The sequence below is a fragment of the Sander vitreus genome, chromosome 3 (assembly GCF_031162955.1).
Source record: "Sander vitreus isolate 19-12246 chromosome 3, sanVit1, whole genome shotgun sequence".
Classification (NCBI taxonomy): Eukaryota; Metazoa; Chordata; class Actinopteri; order Perciformes; family Percidae; genus Sander; species Sander vitreus.
Window position 1 is genome coordinate 25,469,406 of NC_135857.1, and position 15,395 is coordinate 25,484,800.

General features: G+C 41.1%; 2 protein-coding genes across 4 annotated transcripts in view; both read right to left on the bottom strand.

Moving 5' to 3' along the window:
* Positions 1-444: 444 nt before the first annotated feature.
* tmem25 (transmembrane protein 25) lies at positions 445-8,203 on the bottom strand. Its single transcript, XM_078246661.1, has 8 exons — positions 8,087-8,203; positions 6,570-6,914; positions 6,189-6,479; positions 5,879-6,010; positions 5,724-5,757; positions 3,695-3,795; positions 1,910-2,008; positions 445-1,732 (listed from the first exon to the last, which is right to left on the bottom strand). Exons 1-8 carry the CDS (start codon positions 8,163-8,165, stop codon positions 1,659-1,661), a joined length of 1,155 nt encoding a protein of 384 aa, XP_078102787.1. The 5' UTR covers positions 8,166-8,203; the 3' UTR covers positions 445-1,658.
* A 2,576-nt stretch (positions 8,204-10,779) lies between these two features.
* Positions 10,780-15,395, bottom strand: part of sik3 (SIK family kinase 3) — a 42,202-nt gene continuing 37,586 nt past the window's right edge. For 2 of the 3 annotated variants that reach the window (XM_078246668.1, XM_078246664.1), the window contains 3 exons: positions 15,036-15,165; positions 14,818-14,944; positions 10,780-14,266 (listed from right to left, as the gene is read on the bottom strand). In XM_078246668.1, the coding sequence (XP_078102794.1) occupies positions 14,823-14,944; positions 15,036-15,165 (252 nt within the window). In that variant the 3' untranslated portion in view covers positions 10,780-14,266; positions 14,818-14,822. The remainder of the gene's footprint in view (positions 14,267-14,817; positions 14,945-15,035; positions 15,166-15,395) is intronic. The other variant, XM_078246667.1, reaches the window with a different exon arrangement.

Below are 15,395 nucleotides of genomic sequence, written 5' to 3' on the forward strand. Positions count from 1 at the left end.
ATTATTTTCTCCACTGCTGATGTTAAGATGTACTGTCAGTGGATTTAAATGAACCTGGCCTGTAATAATTACTACATTGGCACCAGGAGAACTGCAGTGAATTGGTAATTAATTCTCTATTAACCACTGAACAGGACTTTATATTATTGTTATGCATGTTCAGGGATTTAAACTGTATCACCATTGTGGAAACTTGTGATTGATTTCACTGTAGATTTTACCCTTATGCCATAATTAATTTGTCAAAGCAGCTTCCACATTTTCCAAAAGACATGCGCAGCAATCTGTGAAGGAAAATCTTCACATTGACAATGAAAATAAAGTCACTACCAGCCATATATTAACTGAAATGACTGATTAAAACTTATGACTGCTACTTGCTTTTTTGTGTGCGATGTGGAGAGCAGCTCCAGCTGGGAAAACAAAGACATGAATACAACCATGTGTGTTCAGATTAATATTTTAATTCCCTGCTTGTTGTGAGTGTGTGTTCCGCTGCGTGTAGCAGAATACATTCCCTGTTCGGCACAGAAGCAGCAGAGAGAGAAAGCAAAGAGATGCTCCCACAACACAACTCTGCTTCCTGTCTGTAGAAAAGCCACAACAACCTGTGACCTAGAGCTAACACCTGGCACGCGCACACACACACACACACACACACACACACACACACACACACACACACACACACAAAGTCAAACATGCATTATTTGTCTCCTGCACCTGCTATTGTAACAAAAAAGAAACAGAGTATCACATTTCTTCTTCACCAAATGCAGCAATGCTTTCACCACCACACAACACACTCAATAACACACATCACGCTCATGACCATCCTCAATTTTTTCCATCATATAAAGTATCTTAGAGCACCCCCTGGTGAGCGCCTGAAAACCCACAGCAAGCCCAGCATTTACTTCATACAATTTCGATATTATCTTTATTAGATGTCCTCTTTTATACACATATACATATGCATACAAATATACAGTACATGACATGTTACATGTCCACATACAAATACAGACTCCTTAAATATGTACCATCTTATTTGAATATTATTGGTCAAAATTTAAAATTGCACGTACAGTAGATTATCTTGGACATTCTGGTGTTAGTATAGGACAATTAATGCATTCCAATAACGCAACAGGGAGGAGGACATCATGAGCATGTGGTTACAGGTGGAAATCATGTCGAAACATACAGAATATGAGCGTTTTTATGTAGAGTTCATTGCATTGCATTGTTGAGACATCACACCAGGGGTGTATAGACCGGAGCACTTGATTCAGAGAGACAAAAAACATTGACAGTTTTGTTTTGTGAACAAGAAATTCAAGTTCATGTATGAACTTGAGAAATAGAGTGTGTTGGTACTGTATGAGGCCCAGATCGACAGAGATAGTTTCTACTAGACTACTAGAGATAGTAGTCATACTGGTCCAGCTTAAAGGTGACTGATGATTGGTTCAATGACTGAATGGCAGTTGCTCTGGGTCTTCTCTTAGACAGCTGCACCGTTGGAAGTAGCTACACATGCACGTACTGTGTGTGTGTGTGTGTGTGTGTGTGTGTGTGTGTGTGTGTGTGTGTGTGTGTGTGTGTGTGTGTGTGTGTGTGTGTGTGTGTGTGTGTGTGTGTGACTTTGAGGTCAGTCAGAGCCAGATCTCTTCACTGCTTGTGCTGTTCACCTTATAGATGTAGCCCACCATCGGATATCTGGCAAAACCTGGGAATCATAAGGGGGGAAGAGAGGGGAAGAGGGGGGAAGAGGGGGGAGGGGGGTTAGAAGCATTTAGAGAAAACACAAAAAATAAAACACTCACTGCTGTTCCTCCACACTGAATCTAAAGTATAAATAAGAATTACAAAAAAAATCAACAGTATCGGAGTGTATTTGCCTGACCTCTGGCAGCATAGGCTAAAGACAGATCTTCCTCCTCCTCCTCCTCCTCCTCCTCCTCCTTTTTCTCTCCCACAATGCTCTGCTGGGCAGCCTCTCGGGCTACAAGATGTGATGCAAAAAGAATGGATACACAGCAGAATGCAAAAAGAAATGTATATGGATTAGTTTGCAGGGACAGTTCTTGGGAAATACACTTAATCGTTCTTGCTGCTGGTAAAATGAGAAGATTGAGAAGATTGATACAAATCTAATGTCAGAGAGTGGTATCTATCTTCTCAACTAACTCTGGGCAAGAAAGTAGATAAGGGTGTTTCTCAAAATGTTTAACTATTTAGGAGTAAAAGCTCTTCATGAGGCATTTATCCAGCCCCTAGTGAAACCATATGTATCTTTCCTCACATCTATGTGATCCCAACATGGTTATTTTTAGAATAAGAACATAGTGTTTGGACCTCATTGAATCCCATTTGATGACAATCAGACTTATCATTGCCATGCAGTACAACTTCTGAGGTCTCTATATATCTGTTGTAGCTGAAATGTTACTGCATTTATGTTGAATATCATGCTTGCCTGTGGACACATTTTACATATTTGAATATTCAGTAGACATGTTATACACTGACTAAAAGACTCTATTGGTTACACCAGCAAGCAATCCCCTATAATTGTAATTCAATTTTACAGTTCCTTCCAGGAACATTCCCTTATGAATTTACAATAACATGTCAGTTATTTTCAAGGGAAATTATTATCAAATTATGATTTTAATAGAGCTGTAGAAGTACATACAGTACAAGTACTCAAGCTGCCCGTTCTTCAGTGTGATTTTTGAATAATACTTTGCATGAGTATTTCTATTCTGTTTTTCTACTTTTAAATCATTTCATATTATTCTCATATGACTAAAAACAGAACCCGTTCAACAGCAGTCTATGAAGTAGTTAAGTACAACATTAATATGCTTCATAATTAGACATTTTTATGTTATTCATTTTTTTATACTTCACTCTGAATACATTTGTACTTACGCTTTATTAATATTCTAAATGCTGGGTTTAACAAGAAAAATATTTTGAATCCATGTTTATCAATCTTTCTTCTCTGATAAAGGTTGTCCTTTCTACAAGCATGACTGGATTTACCCACTAGGAGGCCAGGGAGCTAAAACATTAGCACAAACTACTGAAGCACAGTGAATTGGGGCCCCTGAGAGTCTGGGACACACTGTCAGATACTGTAAACAGCCATTTTATGCTGCGTTTAAGACCTGTAGGACATATGGAAGTAATAACTTGCTTGCTCGTAAGAAACTTGGGCAGCAATTTATCGCATTTTACAACAAAACGTTTGTCGTTCCCTCTATAGTTCAGTATGCAAGGCACCCTATTGTAAAAGGCTCCATTTTGCCAACCTTTAGCAATGAGCACTGATTGTTGAAAGAACTAAAATATTTGTATTGAGTGGTGTTTTTTGACTGACTTTTAATTGAGCTTACCTCCAGACTTTTGCCATCTTGTGACCCATTATTTAAACTCAGCAAAACTAGCATACTGTACCATCTCATGAGTTTGCAAGTTCACTAAATGTATTTATGGCTTAAAACGTACTTCTAAATTGTCAGTGTCACATATGATATCACGGCCTATATCTATTTCATATACTACATGTGCAGATACTAAAGTGTATCTTAATATATACTGTACTAGGCCAATGTCTGTCACCCCTAAAGCTCCACTTATCTGTGTATGAGGTGAGGGTCTTATAATCTCCATAAATTTGTACCTTTTCTCAAAGTGTTGAGGTCGTTGAGCTGCATGTTGGAAGGCAGAGACATGTTCTCTCTGGGGATGGAGGTCTTATCGGTCTTTAGATTGGCTGAGCTGCTGTGAAGGAAATATGGAGGAAAGATATCAACTTGGATTAGACATGTTATTATTGGTCGGCAGGATGGACATCAAATATTCATAAGAGCACAAAAATGCTTTCATCAGTGTTTTCCTTTCAATCCACTAATGATGCTGAGATGGAAATTATTAGATAAGTGTGTGATATAGTGCAGTGTAGTGTCAATAAAAGGGAGGTAATGTAGTGATTATAAAAGCAGATTGGGGATATTGCACTTGTTACAAACCCTTACCTAACATAAAAGTCTTAACCCTCAAATAAGTTTCCATTCTCTAACAGTGGATTATGTGTAATGTAGCCTATATCCTTGACGTTTCACTTCCGGGATTGCTCCGGTGCCGCAGGAAATTCCGCCGGGTGCGTGTGTTTTCGCCGATGTACGTTTCCTTTTCGCTTTCTTTGTGTTGTAATTTTAAACTCCGGTGGATTTAGGAGGACTATAGTTGACTGCTCCTCAGATCTCTGCAGGGTAAATTGAGACAGCTAGCTAGACTATCTGTCCAATCTGAGTTTTCTCTCGCACAACTATTTTACAGCGGCTCTGTGCGAAGCTTAGCACCGCCCATGACTGTTGTGATTGGTTTAAAGAAATGCCAATTAACCAGAGCACTTTTCCTCCCATCCCGGAATGCTATGTGGAGTAGCCAGACCCTCCTCTGCTCCGCAGCGTCATGACTGAATATATGACGCTTTAAAGGAATAATCCAACAGTTTGGGGAAATTTGCTTATTCACTTTCTTGCTGAATGTTGATATGAAGCTACTGCTAGCAGCTTGTTAACTAACTGTTAACAAAGACTGGTAACAGTTAGTGGGAAACAGCTAGCCTGGCTTTGTCCAATGGTAACAAAATCCACCTAACAGCTCCTCTAAAGCTTGCTACGTAACACTTTATATCTTGTACAAAAAGGATTCAAGGATTTATTATTGTCATTACACAATACAGGATTGTACAATTAAATGAAGTTGTACATTTTACAGGGTTCATGTGCCAGATAATTTCTTGACCTGGCGCAGTCACACTTCCTTCAGGGCAGGGAGATTTTGTTACCTTTGGACACAGACAGGCTAGCTATTTCCCCCTGTTTCCAGTGTTTATGCTAAGCTAAGCTAACTGGCCACTGGCTGTAGCTCCATACTTACAGCATAGACATTAGTGGTGTTGATCTTCTCCTCTGACTCGCAGCAAAAAAGGGAATAAATGGATTCCCGAAGATGTCAATAAATTCCTTTAAATGAGCCTCCAAGGACAGTTAATATTAAGTTGCAAATTAACATATTAGATAAATCTATTACTTATAGAGAATGAGAGACAGTGACATTTTTTGAACAAAATCAATTTTCTTACGACTTTAATTTGACGAATTAACAGGATCAGACCTGCACTTATTTCACCTTTTTCCTTACAGAAGCCACATATCTGATATCAATTACAATTACAGTGGACACTTTCACCACTTATTACCAGGGTTGGGTACCGAAACCCGGTTCCACTATCGGACCGGCTTAGAATGCACATTTTGGTTCCTCATTTCGGTTCCACCTAATGTGTCGACTGAAATATTTTCCCTCTGTCGCTCTGAAACGGACATAAAAAATATCACACTTTCTCTGTAGTCTACCGTTAGCTAGCTACCGTAAATGTTAATATACTGTTACATTAAAATAATTTTAAAAAATTAAAAAACAACTCTATAAAAGGAATCGTTTTAAAAGTACCGGTTTGGTATCGGAATCGTAAAAATCCAAACGATACCCAACCCTACTTATCACCACTTGGTGGTAAAAAAAAAAAGACAATGTCTACCAAAACATATTGATCTACTGGATTTCAACCCATCCTGTTGGCCTGCTTTACTTGCTTTCCATTCTGATTTCACTGACAGAAGTCTGACTCATTTATTTACCTTTTCTTGGTCATCAGAATCTCCACTGGCTCATCTGTAACATCATACAAGGATATGTATTATCCTGCTGAATTAGTGTTATATACCACAATGCTAGAGTCACACATTTTCTAGCTGACTTGCTCACTTCACACACAGACACACTCTGGTCTTACCAAAGGACTTGCTCTTGTTTTTTTGCATGAGGCAGAGAACAATCAGACTGAGGACAAGGAGGGCCATGAAGGCCATGGCTCCCCCAGTCACTATTCCCAGCATAGGTACCTCCACACGAGACTGCAGGAACTCTGGAGAGAGAGTTAAAGGAATAGTTCAACATTTGGGAATTATGCTTATTCGCTTTGAAAGTTAGACGAGATGATTAATACTACTCTCACGTCTGTATGGGAAAGATGAAGCTAGCTAGGACACAGTGAGCTTAGCATAAGAGTTCTCAGTTTCCCTTTGCCATTTGCCATCACTGACCTGCCAGTGTGAGGTTGCTCTGCACCGTTCCCACACTGTTGCTGACGTTCAGCGAGATATTCCCTGATAGGCTACCGAGCGTGACCTTCAGCGTGTGATTGGTCAGCCAGGGGTAGCTTCGTGAGTCCAGGATGAGGAAGTCTGAGGTGTTGGCCACCAGCTGGCCGGACTGGTCCACGAAGGTGATGGTGGCAGGCGGGTTGGACCGTACCAAGGCAAAGAGGACCAGGGAGAGGCCAGGGTCTGAGGTTTCACTGTAGTGCGCGTTCAGCCTGAGGATCTCTGGCTGAACTGGGAGACGGAGGAGAGGAATAACTTTATTCCCTGTATAAACAGAAAATAGCTGGGTCCACAGTCCTGAAATATGTCACAGAGACTCACACTGGATATTGAGTGTGACCGTGGCATTGTAGCTCTCTCCTGTCCTGGGGTTTGATGCGACACACACCAGCTCCCTGTCCCACTTCCTGGCCTGCAGTGAGAAGGTGCTGTTGTGATTGGTCCCCGGTCTCACGACCTCAGAACCTTCCTGTGATGTCATCACCAGGCGCCCATGGTTGGGCGGTGGGCTTCTCTGCTGCTCCCCATTCAGGTACCATGTTAGCAAGGGACGGGCACGGGGATCCCAGCCATCTGATTGGCAGTTGAACCAGTGTGTCATGTTCTCCTGCAGTGTCACAGCCGCCCGGTGCTGTCCGTCAATTTTGGGGGCGGGCTCAATTGCACCTGCAATTAAAGGATTAGTTGATGTGGATATAATAGGACACTGTGGGCAAAATTAAAACATTTAACAAAAGGTAAAACAACCTTTACCTAGCCTGACTGAAAAGGTAGCAAAAATAGTATAGTATATATAGTATTTCTATATATGTATGACTTTATACGTAACCTTTCACCTCACACAAATATTTAAAGTCAAAGGAATTTGGGAAATAAACTTTTCTTGCAGAGTTACATGAAATTATTGATACTACTGATATTTGTCATTTAAAGGGAAACTTTGATGATTTTCAATCAGCTTTGTATCATTACAATGTGGGTAGTAGTTGCAAATAAACAATGTTTTAAAGAGCCCCTATTTTGCTTTTTTGGATTTTTTCCGTCTTACAGTGTGTTTATATAATTTATAGTATATAGTAGTATAGTATATAGTTTGTGTATATAATAGATGTATAAAGTACAAAATGAAGCTTTCTCCCCCACAGTCAGCATGTTTTCTCAACTGCATGAAACACCTCGCCCACATTCCTGTTTGAAATTCCTTAATTAGTGATGTCACTGATTGAGAATGCCAGCCCAGTTTTTCATATGTTCTGCCCATAGGTGCTGGTACACTGATGGAAAAAGTGAAGTCACTGTGCTGCAGAAAATTTCACAGAGGCCGAAAATAAACATTTTGGTTGTTGTAGGTTTTCTAAAAGGGAATAGGGAATACCACAGCCCCTTTTCTCTCTTTTTTCTGGTGATGTAGCACCAATTTCAAAAATATCTGTGCCATGTTACTGCAAAGACAGCCCAGCTTTATGAATGTATGAAGCATTTTTTTTCCAATGGTCAAATACTTTTTTAACTATGAAGTTGAAGCAGTTAGCTTTGCCCAGAGACTGGGAGCAGGGGCAAATCAGCTAGCATGGCTCTGTCTAAATGAACTAAATCCTCATACGAACACATCCAAAGTTCACTAATTAACACGTTATATTTCATTTGTTTAATACATACAAAAACCAAGGAGAGACTCCAGGACAGAGCCAAGCTAACTGTTTGAAGCTTTATGACCTATTATTAACAACATTGTCATTAAAATAGGTACAGTGCATTAACCTTGGGGTCATTTTAGTTTGAATTCTAATTAAGCAAAAGGAACAGGTCATATAGGTTACAGTTGCAGTGTGCCTTACCTGTCCAAGATAAGGCCAGTGTGTGAAGGAAGATGACAGCAGAGCCTGATGCCCACCTTCTCAGACACACACACTCCATACTGGCCCAATGGAGCACAGCACACGCATACACATCTACCTGCTTTGAGGAGAAATGTGGACATAGTTACGTACAGTACATGTGTGGACAACTCTACATGGCTAAATTCCATTGGGGGGACATGAGGACAAAGGTTTTTGGTTTCTGGTGAATTACCCCTTTAAGATATATTCTTGTTTGGAGGGATTGTAAAGAAGCAGACAGAGCTACTGAAAGGAAACTTTCAATGCAATGCATTAAAGACAAAAACACAGCACACAAGACTTGTCACATGCCGCTTACTCTTCAATAATTCACTGCCTGGTTAGCTTTGATTTGCAGACTTAGCCCATCACAACAATACAAAACATTCACATTCATTGGATCAAGGTTGACTGTGCACATGCACGGAGTGTGAGGAATGAGTAATGTCTAGTGCTTGCTTGCAATCTGGGTCATGTGATATGTGTGCGCACCTGACGAAAGCAGGAACTGAGCCATCAAGGAAACACTCATAATCCCACTACACATATGGAGACGACCAAGAACCTTCTTTTTAACACGCATGATGGAAGATGTGGCTCTTTGCCCCCAGGTTGAAAATGCTGGGATTGCACTGACAATAAAAACAAGGGGCTATACACATTACACTGTAGACCCGATACTGCACTTTGTAAGGCTGCATGCAGGCATTTGCAGATGTGTGCACTCAATTACAGAACAAAAGCTCTCTACAACACACACACACACACACAGTATTACCTCAGCCCTTTCTGTAGACGCTGTTGTGATTCAACCTGCTGGAGCTCCATGGCAGCGGAGGTGGAGAGGAGGGAGAGTAAAGGATGGTGATAACAGAGTAGAGATGTGAGGTAGCTCTCCCTGACTCAGTTGCTTTCCCATCTGCGTACACTCATACATTTAAACACACACACACACAACACACACACACACACACACACACACACACACACACGGCTCTCTGCAGGGTACAGCAGCTCCAGTAGCAGCGTTCACTCGCTGGCAGGAGCAGGCTGACGCAGGCAGTCAGGAGGAGAGAGTGGGAAGGGGATGGGGGGGGGGAAGCGGGCAGATGAGGAGATGGAGAGAAACAAGGCTGGGAGAAAAGGAAAGGAGCAGAGGATGCAGAGAGAGAGGGAGAGGAGAGTGGGCACAGAGTCGTGAGGGAAGAAAAAAGAGCTGATGTGGGAGAGGAGAGGAGAATATACAGTACAGGCTTGAAAACAAGAGGAGCTCAGTGTAAAACATCAATCTTTAACAATCTACTACATGGGACTGGTGGATAGAGGAGAGTAAAGTGTCAGTTCAGAGGGATAAACAGATCCCTTCCTGTCATCCATCATTTCTCTCCTTCATCAGGCATGTTAAAGTAACCCCTGATATACAAACCCAGACACTCTACATGGCTCACAGTGTCTGAGCTCAATTACTTCAGACTGAAAAGCCTCTGCAGTGCAGAGCACTGCAGCCAAAAGGCAGACAAAAGAAACAAGCTCATAGAACTACGCTATATGTTCTGCGCTAATGACATTTAAACTGGAATTACTCTTCAGGTAATTTTACTTTTAATCCCATTCCCTCATAATAAAAACTGCTATTCCACCACTGCAAACGTGCAAACAAATTTGATCTAGCCAACAGTTACAGTATGTTTGAAGGACAATTAATTATTGTTTTTCCTATTATTTCTGTACATCCTATTAAAACCAAGCTGTGGTGATGGGAAAATCTTTTGCATCTCCAAAAATGTTAAATTACTTTCTGTCTCCATCTGATGGACTGGACCTCAGCTGTGTAATAAAAAGCATCACATTGGGACAAGAGCTAGACAATAAATCGGCCAGGCAGAGATATGAGCCGATTAGCTTATTGGAGATAAATCAATATCAGTGTATATGGCAGCCGATAAATTGGCTAACAGGAAATTGCAGTACAGAAACACCATAATAGGTTTGCAGTAATTCAGATACTGTCACCATGACAGTGTTGTTTTGTTACCTGAGCAAAAACTACTCCGAGTTGTAAATTTGCAAATCAATGTGCACTTGCAACTGCATCATCACGAGATGAGCGTGAGAGATGGAGTGATACGTTGATTAATCGATTTGTCAATCGACAGGAAGTTCACCAGGAACTGTTCCGTTTATTAATCAATATTTCTTTACGCAAAAAAAAAAAAGCAGAACATGTCTTTGTTCCAGCTTCTCAACTGTGAGGATTTGCTGCATTTCTTTTTCGTATGCGATAATAAATAGAGTATCTTTGGGAAATCGTGACAGACATTTTTGTTAGAATTTTCCAACAGTCTATTGATCACAGATACTGTAAATCAATACATCGAAAAAAAATAAAAATAGGCAGATTAATCAATGAGTTCAACAATTGTGAAATGAGACATGTTAATTGCGAAGTCTAACAAACTAAATGAACAGTTGCCTGGAAAAAAAAATTGAAATTTATTATAAAAACATGACTTATGGGTTACAACATGGCATGGTACTTTGTGGTCTTCCAGTAGTATCGTGACGGCTTACATTTTTTGGAGTACTTCTACTACAATGCTCTATCGTGACTCCATATAGGCTTGTAGTAGATAACAAAGACACACAAGTCATGACCTTTTAAATTTATTTATTTATATATATTTATTTATTCATCTCAGTTTGGTTGATATTCTTTTTAATCACTGTTGTTGCACTTTAGTATTTTTGTACTCAACAGAAATAAACATAAAAACAAAACAACAAAAAAAGGACAAAATGAACCAATAGAAAATAAAATGAACCTAAGAAACAAAAGTAGAACAGAGCTATCTTGCTGAGGAGGGATGCTGGGGTGGAGCGAAAAGACAGGAGGGGAGGGATAGAAGAGTTAAGACAGAAAAAACTAGGGAAGAAAGGTCAGTCTGATCAGGCAGAAGATGTGTGTGAAGCAGCTCTCGATCATCTGTAGTGCTTTCCATTCACATTTCTCTTCCTGTGTGCCTCTGCTCTTTCCCTCCATCAACACAGATGTGAAACAACAGCTCTGGTCACAATATTAGACAAGGTGGCGCCTCTGGTCTTAATTTTACAGTTTCTATCCTGGCGCGGCACACCAAGCATGCAATGTCTTCCATTCCAGCTGTTTCCTCTACGATACCTGCCAAGTAGTCCATTCTCTCTCTTCCAGATCTCACTTTTGACTTGGTGTAAACTATGAAAGAAAAACAGGAGGAAAGATCTACACGAGGAATGAATGAAAGCTATGGGGGAATACTGAGATGGAATGGAAACAAGCTGTCTGCCCAATGAGACACTGACTGGGAAGTTTGGGAAGAAACGAAACAATTAATTTCATGAATTCAACCTACTTCACCGTTAACTTCTGTATGCACTCTGTATGGTTTCAGAGATTTTGATTTACCGCTAAAGCTGATCCCATCTGCTCTGAAGGGGAGCGAATGTTGGTAAACAGGAAGTGACATGGTGCAAATGGAGAGCACAGGCACTGCATGACACCATCTACAGCTCTCAAGATGTATATAGCATATGAAAAGTCAACCGTGCAGCCAAGTATTGTGAAATTTGGCCAGCATGAATACATACAAGTGGAGCTTTTTCTTTGCACCACAGTCTCTTGCTGGCCCAGTATAGACTCAGGGATATTGTGTATTAGAGGATAAATAGACATCAAACAATAAATAAAAAATAAAAGAAAGGGAGGTTCGATCTTCTGCTGTGGTCCCTAGTGTGCTGTAGCCTCCATCTGGCTGTGCTTGAGCCCAACTCAGCTTAGGGCACACGCCTTGGTAGATATGTTTAAGGTGGGCACACCCTGCCCCCACTCTGGCCACAACCTTGTATTCCTCTGCTGTAAAAGGCCATTTAAAGCTATTCCTTCCTATGGTCACCTCCTGAAATGTATCCCTTTTTATGGTTTGGAGGTGTGTCCAGGTGTATCCAACTACAACAAGATCCATTGACTGTTCATGAAACGCAGCCATTGTCTCCTCCACTCTTACTTCCAGGCTTGGGAGGGGCAAAGCGGATACAAGAGTTAAAGAAAACAGAAAAGGGGGAGAGGGGGTCGAGTAATAGTAGTTGTAGTTTCCTCCTTGGTCGGCATAGTATCAAGCGTAGCCTATGTGTCCCTAAGGTGTCATCCGATCAGAAGCCGATGTAGTAAAACGTGGTTGGGAGGATCACAGCAGATAGGTAGGGCAGCGAGAAAGAGAAGTGGGTTTGTCCGTCTCCACACATTTGGGAAGGTTTAGGATGATATGTCAGCTATATTACAAGTTATTCCCTCGTTCTTGTGTCTCTTTTTTATTTTTATTTTATTTTTAGAGAAGCAAGTCTCTGTAGCACCCAAACCAACCCAGACAAAGACAAAGCCTGACCCTGTATAGCCTGCCACAACTACCCCATTAACAGAAAACAGACCTAACAACAAGAATGACAGTCACAACAACATCAATTGAAATGATACTTTAAAAAGCAACAAAATAATTACTCTCTTATTCAAGTGTCTTGATATAATATTTAAACAAATAAGAACAATCTCTTTTTATGAGACAGATAGAAAGCACTGTCTGTTTTCTCTCGGTCCTCTTTTGGCTAGAAATCTCAAGATTCATAAAACAAAGAGACAAAAGGAAAACATTTTGACATCCAAAAATACAAATGATAAACAATACCAATATAAAAACCTCCCCAACATCTAAAAACAAAAAAGATGATACAGAAATTGCAATAGCGTTCTATACATGGCGTAACTGTATAAGGAAAGGAGCGAATGTCTGTTAAAACTACCCACAATGCAATACATTGTCACTGACATGGGATAGGAGGAAGCAGGAACCCAAGATGGGGAACATTAGGGCTGGAGGAGGAGAGGGAGGATTAGAAAAGCAGGGTAACAGCATGACAGAGCAAGGAACTGCGAAGAGGGGTGGAAACAGACAGAGAGGATAGCTTTAACCGAAAGTGCAGAATTACTTAAGTAATCAAAGAACAATGTTGTCTTCCTTGCAACACAGAACTGTTTTTCCTTTAATAATAATAATTATAATAATAATAAGCATTTTAATAAAACCTCTTTTACAGAAAACAGTTATAACAATAAAAGTAACAATATTGACCATAATGCCTATATGGACATTAACCGTAAAAATGAATTTTAAAAGAAAAGAAAAAAAGAAAATGAATGCTAGAACAAGAAAGAAAGAAAAAAAACACAATGAGAGAGCTGTTTGTCCTGTGCGATGTCACTGAGCTCCATCTTTGGAGAGAGCGGATTTTGTTGCACGGTTGGAGCCTGACCCTAAACACCCGCCACCCGGCCATGAAGGGGCCGCCGCTGATGAGATTCCAGGCCGCTCCGGAATGATCTGCTGCAGGACAGCAAGAGAGGAGAGAAATGGAGGAGCAGACTGAACCTCGAAGACACCTTTCTCCTCTGCTCACCTCTTGATCTCAGTCATGCACACACACTCACACACACACACACACACACACACACACACACACACACACACACCCCCCTAATGTGAATACTTTGGGTTTGTGGCAGCATTGTGTATGTTTATTTGTGTTGTTGGACTCTATGTTCTTGCAACTATGACTGTATCAATGCGTTGGCCAAAAAGGCACATAATGAAGGATGCCAACAGTTAAGAGAAGACGAAGGGTGAAAGGGGAGGATTAGGTCAGGGCATCAGGTGAGCCAGATTTGTAGGGGGAGGGGGTGAGGGAGGTTGAGTCGAAAGAGGGAGGAGTGGAACCCCAATCTACCCATGATGGGAGGTGAAAAGAGGAGACGACCTGCGGCAATGAATGCTGGATGTCTGTGCAGAAAATGCTGGCACATTGACCTTTGAATCCCAAGGCCCCACCTGTGACCCCAAGCCCTCTAATGTCTACACCCACCCGCACTCCCCCTCTCTTGCGCAGATTGCCCTCCCAAGGACAGATGGAGACAGACATATGGACGTAGAGGCCCCCCTCCCCCCCACCCCCTGTTTGGGCAGAGAACGGTGGTTTGGCGTGATGCTGCTCAACTCAAGTCTACACAACTCAGGATGGCTGATATGGACCGCTGTACACAGGATACACCCCTTCCTTAAAGGAGACAGAGGGAAAGAAGAAACAATTAATATTTGGAATCATCTTGCCTCCACTATAACTTACTTGTACTTCCTTTAAATCCTTAGATTATTGATAGGGAGGGATTCATTTTTTAATAGACATTGTCACTTTTCACACATAAAAATGTGCAAATGAGTTAACATAAACAGATAAAATGGACAAATGCGGAAAAAAGACTAAATGTTAAGTAAACCATAAAGGCAAAGTCAAGAGCACTTACTAGGTGGCAATTTTATAAACTTTTAAAATGACTTCCACAAAGTAATTTATGGGGTGCCAGAAGGAACCTGTTGGACAAGCTTTGGCTGTTATCCTGCTCATTTAGGATTAAAAAGGTGATACAGCTTGGGGCCACACAATGGCCTTAAAAGATATGGAAAAATATTTGCAATGCAACTGTTAAATGCGTTCATAGCTATTTAAATGATTCCTGGACAGAATTTGAAGATAATCTCCCATTACCAAGCCTTTACTCTGTGTGTGTGTGTGTGTGTGTGTGTGTGTGTGTGTGTGTGTGTGTGTACCTGTGCTAGACCCCGGCCTGCTCCATGCTGTACTGCAGATCAGGGGGCTTGTAGCTGAGGAGCATGTCACTGGTGCAAGAAGATGGGTAGCAGGCTGCAGCATGGAGCTCCTCTTCGACATCACACACTGCATGAGAAACATCACATATTTTACTGATATGTACAAGCATATATAAAATGTGTATTTTCAGGTAGATGAATGCATGTCTCCTACTGACCCAATTCTTCCCGCTGGTGCAGCTGCTGGCTTCCTGTCAGTGACGTCTGGCTGAGAATGTCCGACATGCGAGCGGAGCTTAGTGCCTTCCCGGCCAACAGGCTCATCCCCGACATGGGCTCTGCCTGATCCTGGACAGGAAGTAAAAAACAGTTTTAGACAGAAAAGAAAAAAAAGCGTACCGATACTTAATGAGTGGCTTTTAGCAGCTGTGATGAGTCATAAAGAGTCAAAGACTTGGTATGCTTATAGCAGGGCTGTGCAATTAATCAAATTTTGATCGCGATTTCGGTTCCTAACAATCACAACATCATCATCAAGAAAATTATTATTAGTTAAAATTATATTATTTTGCACATTA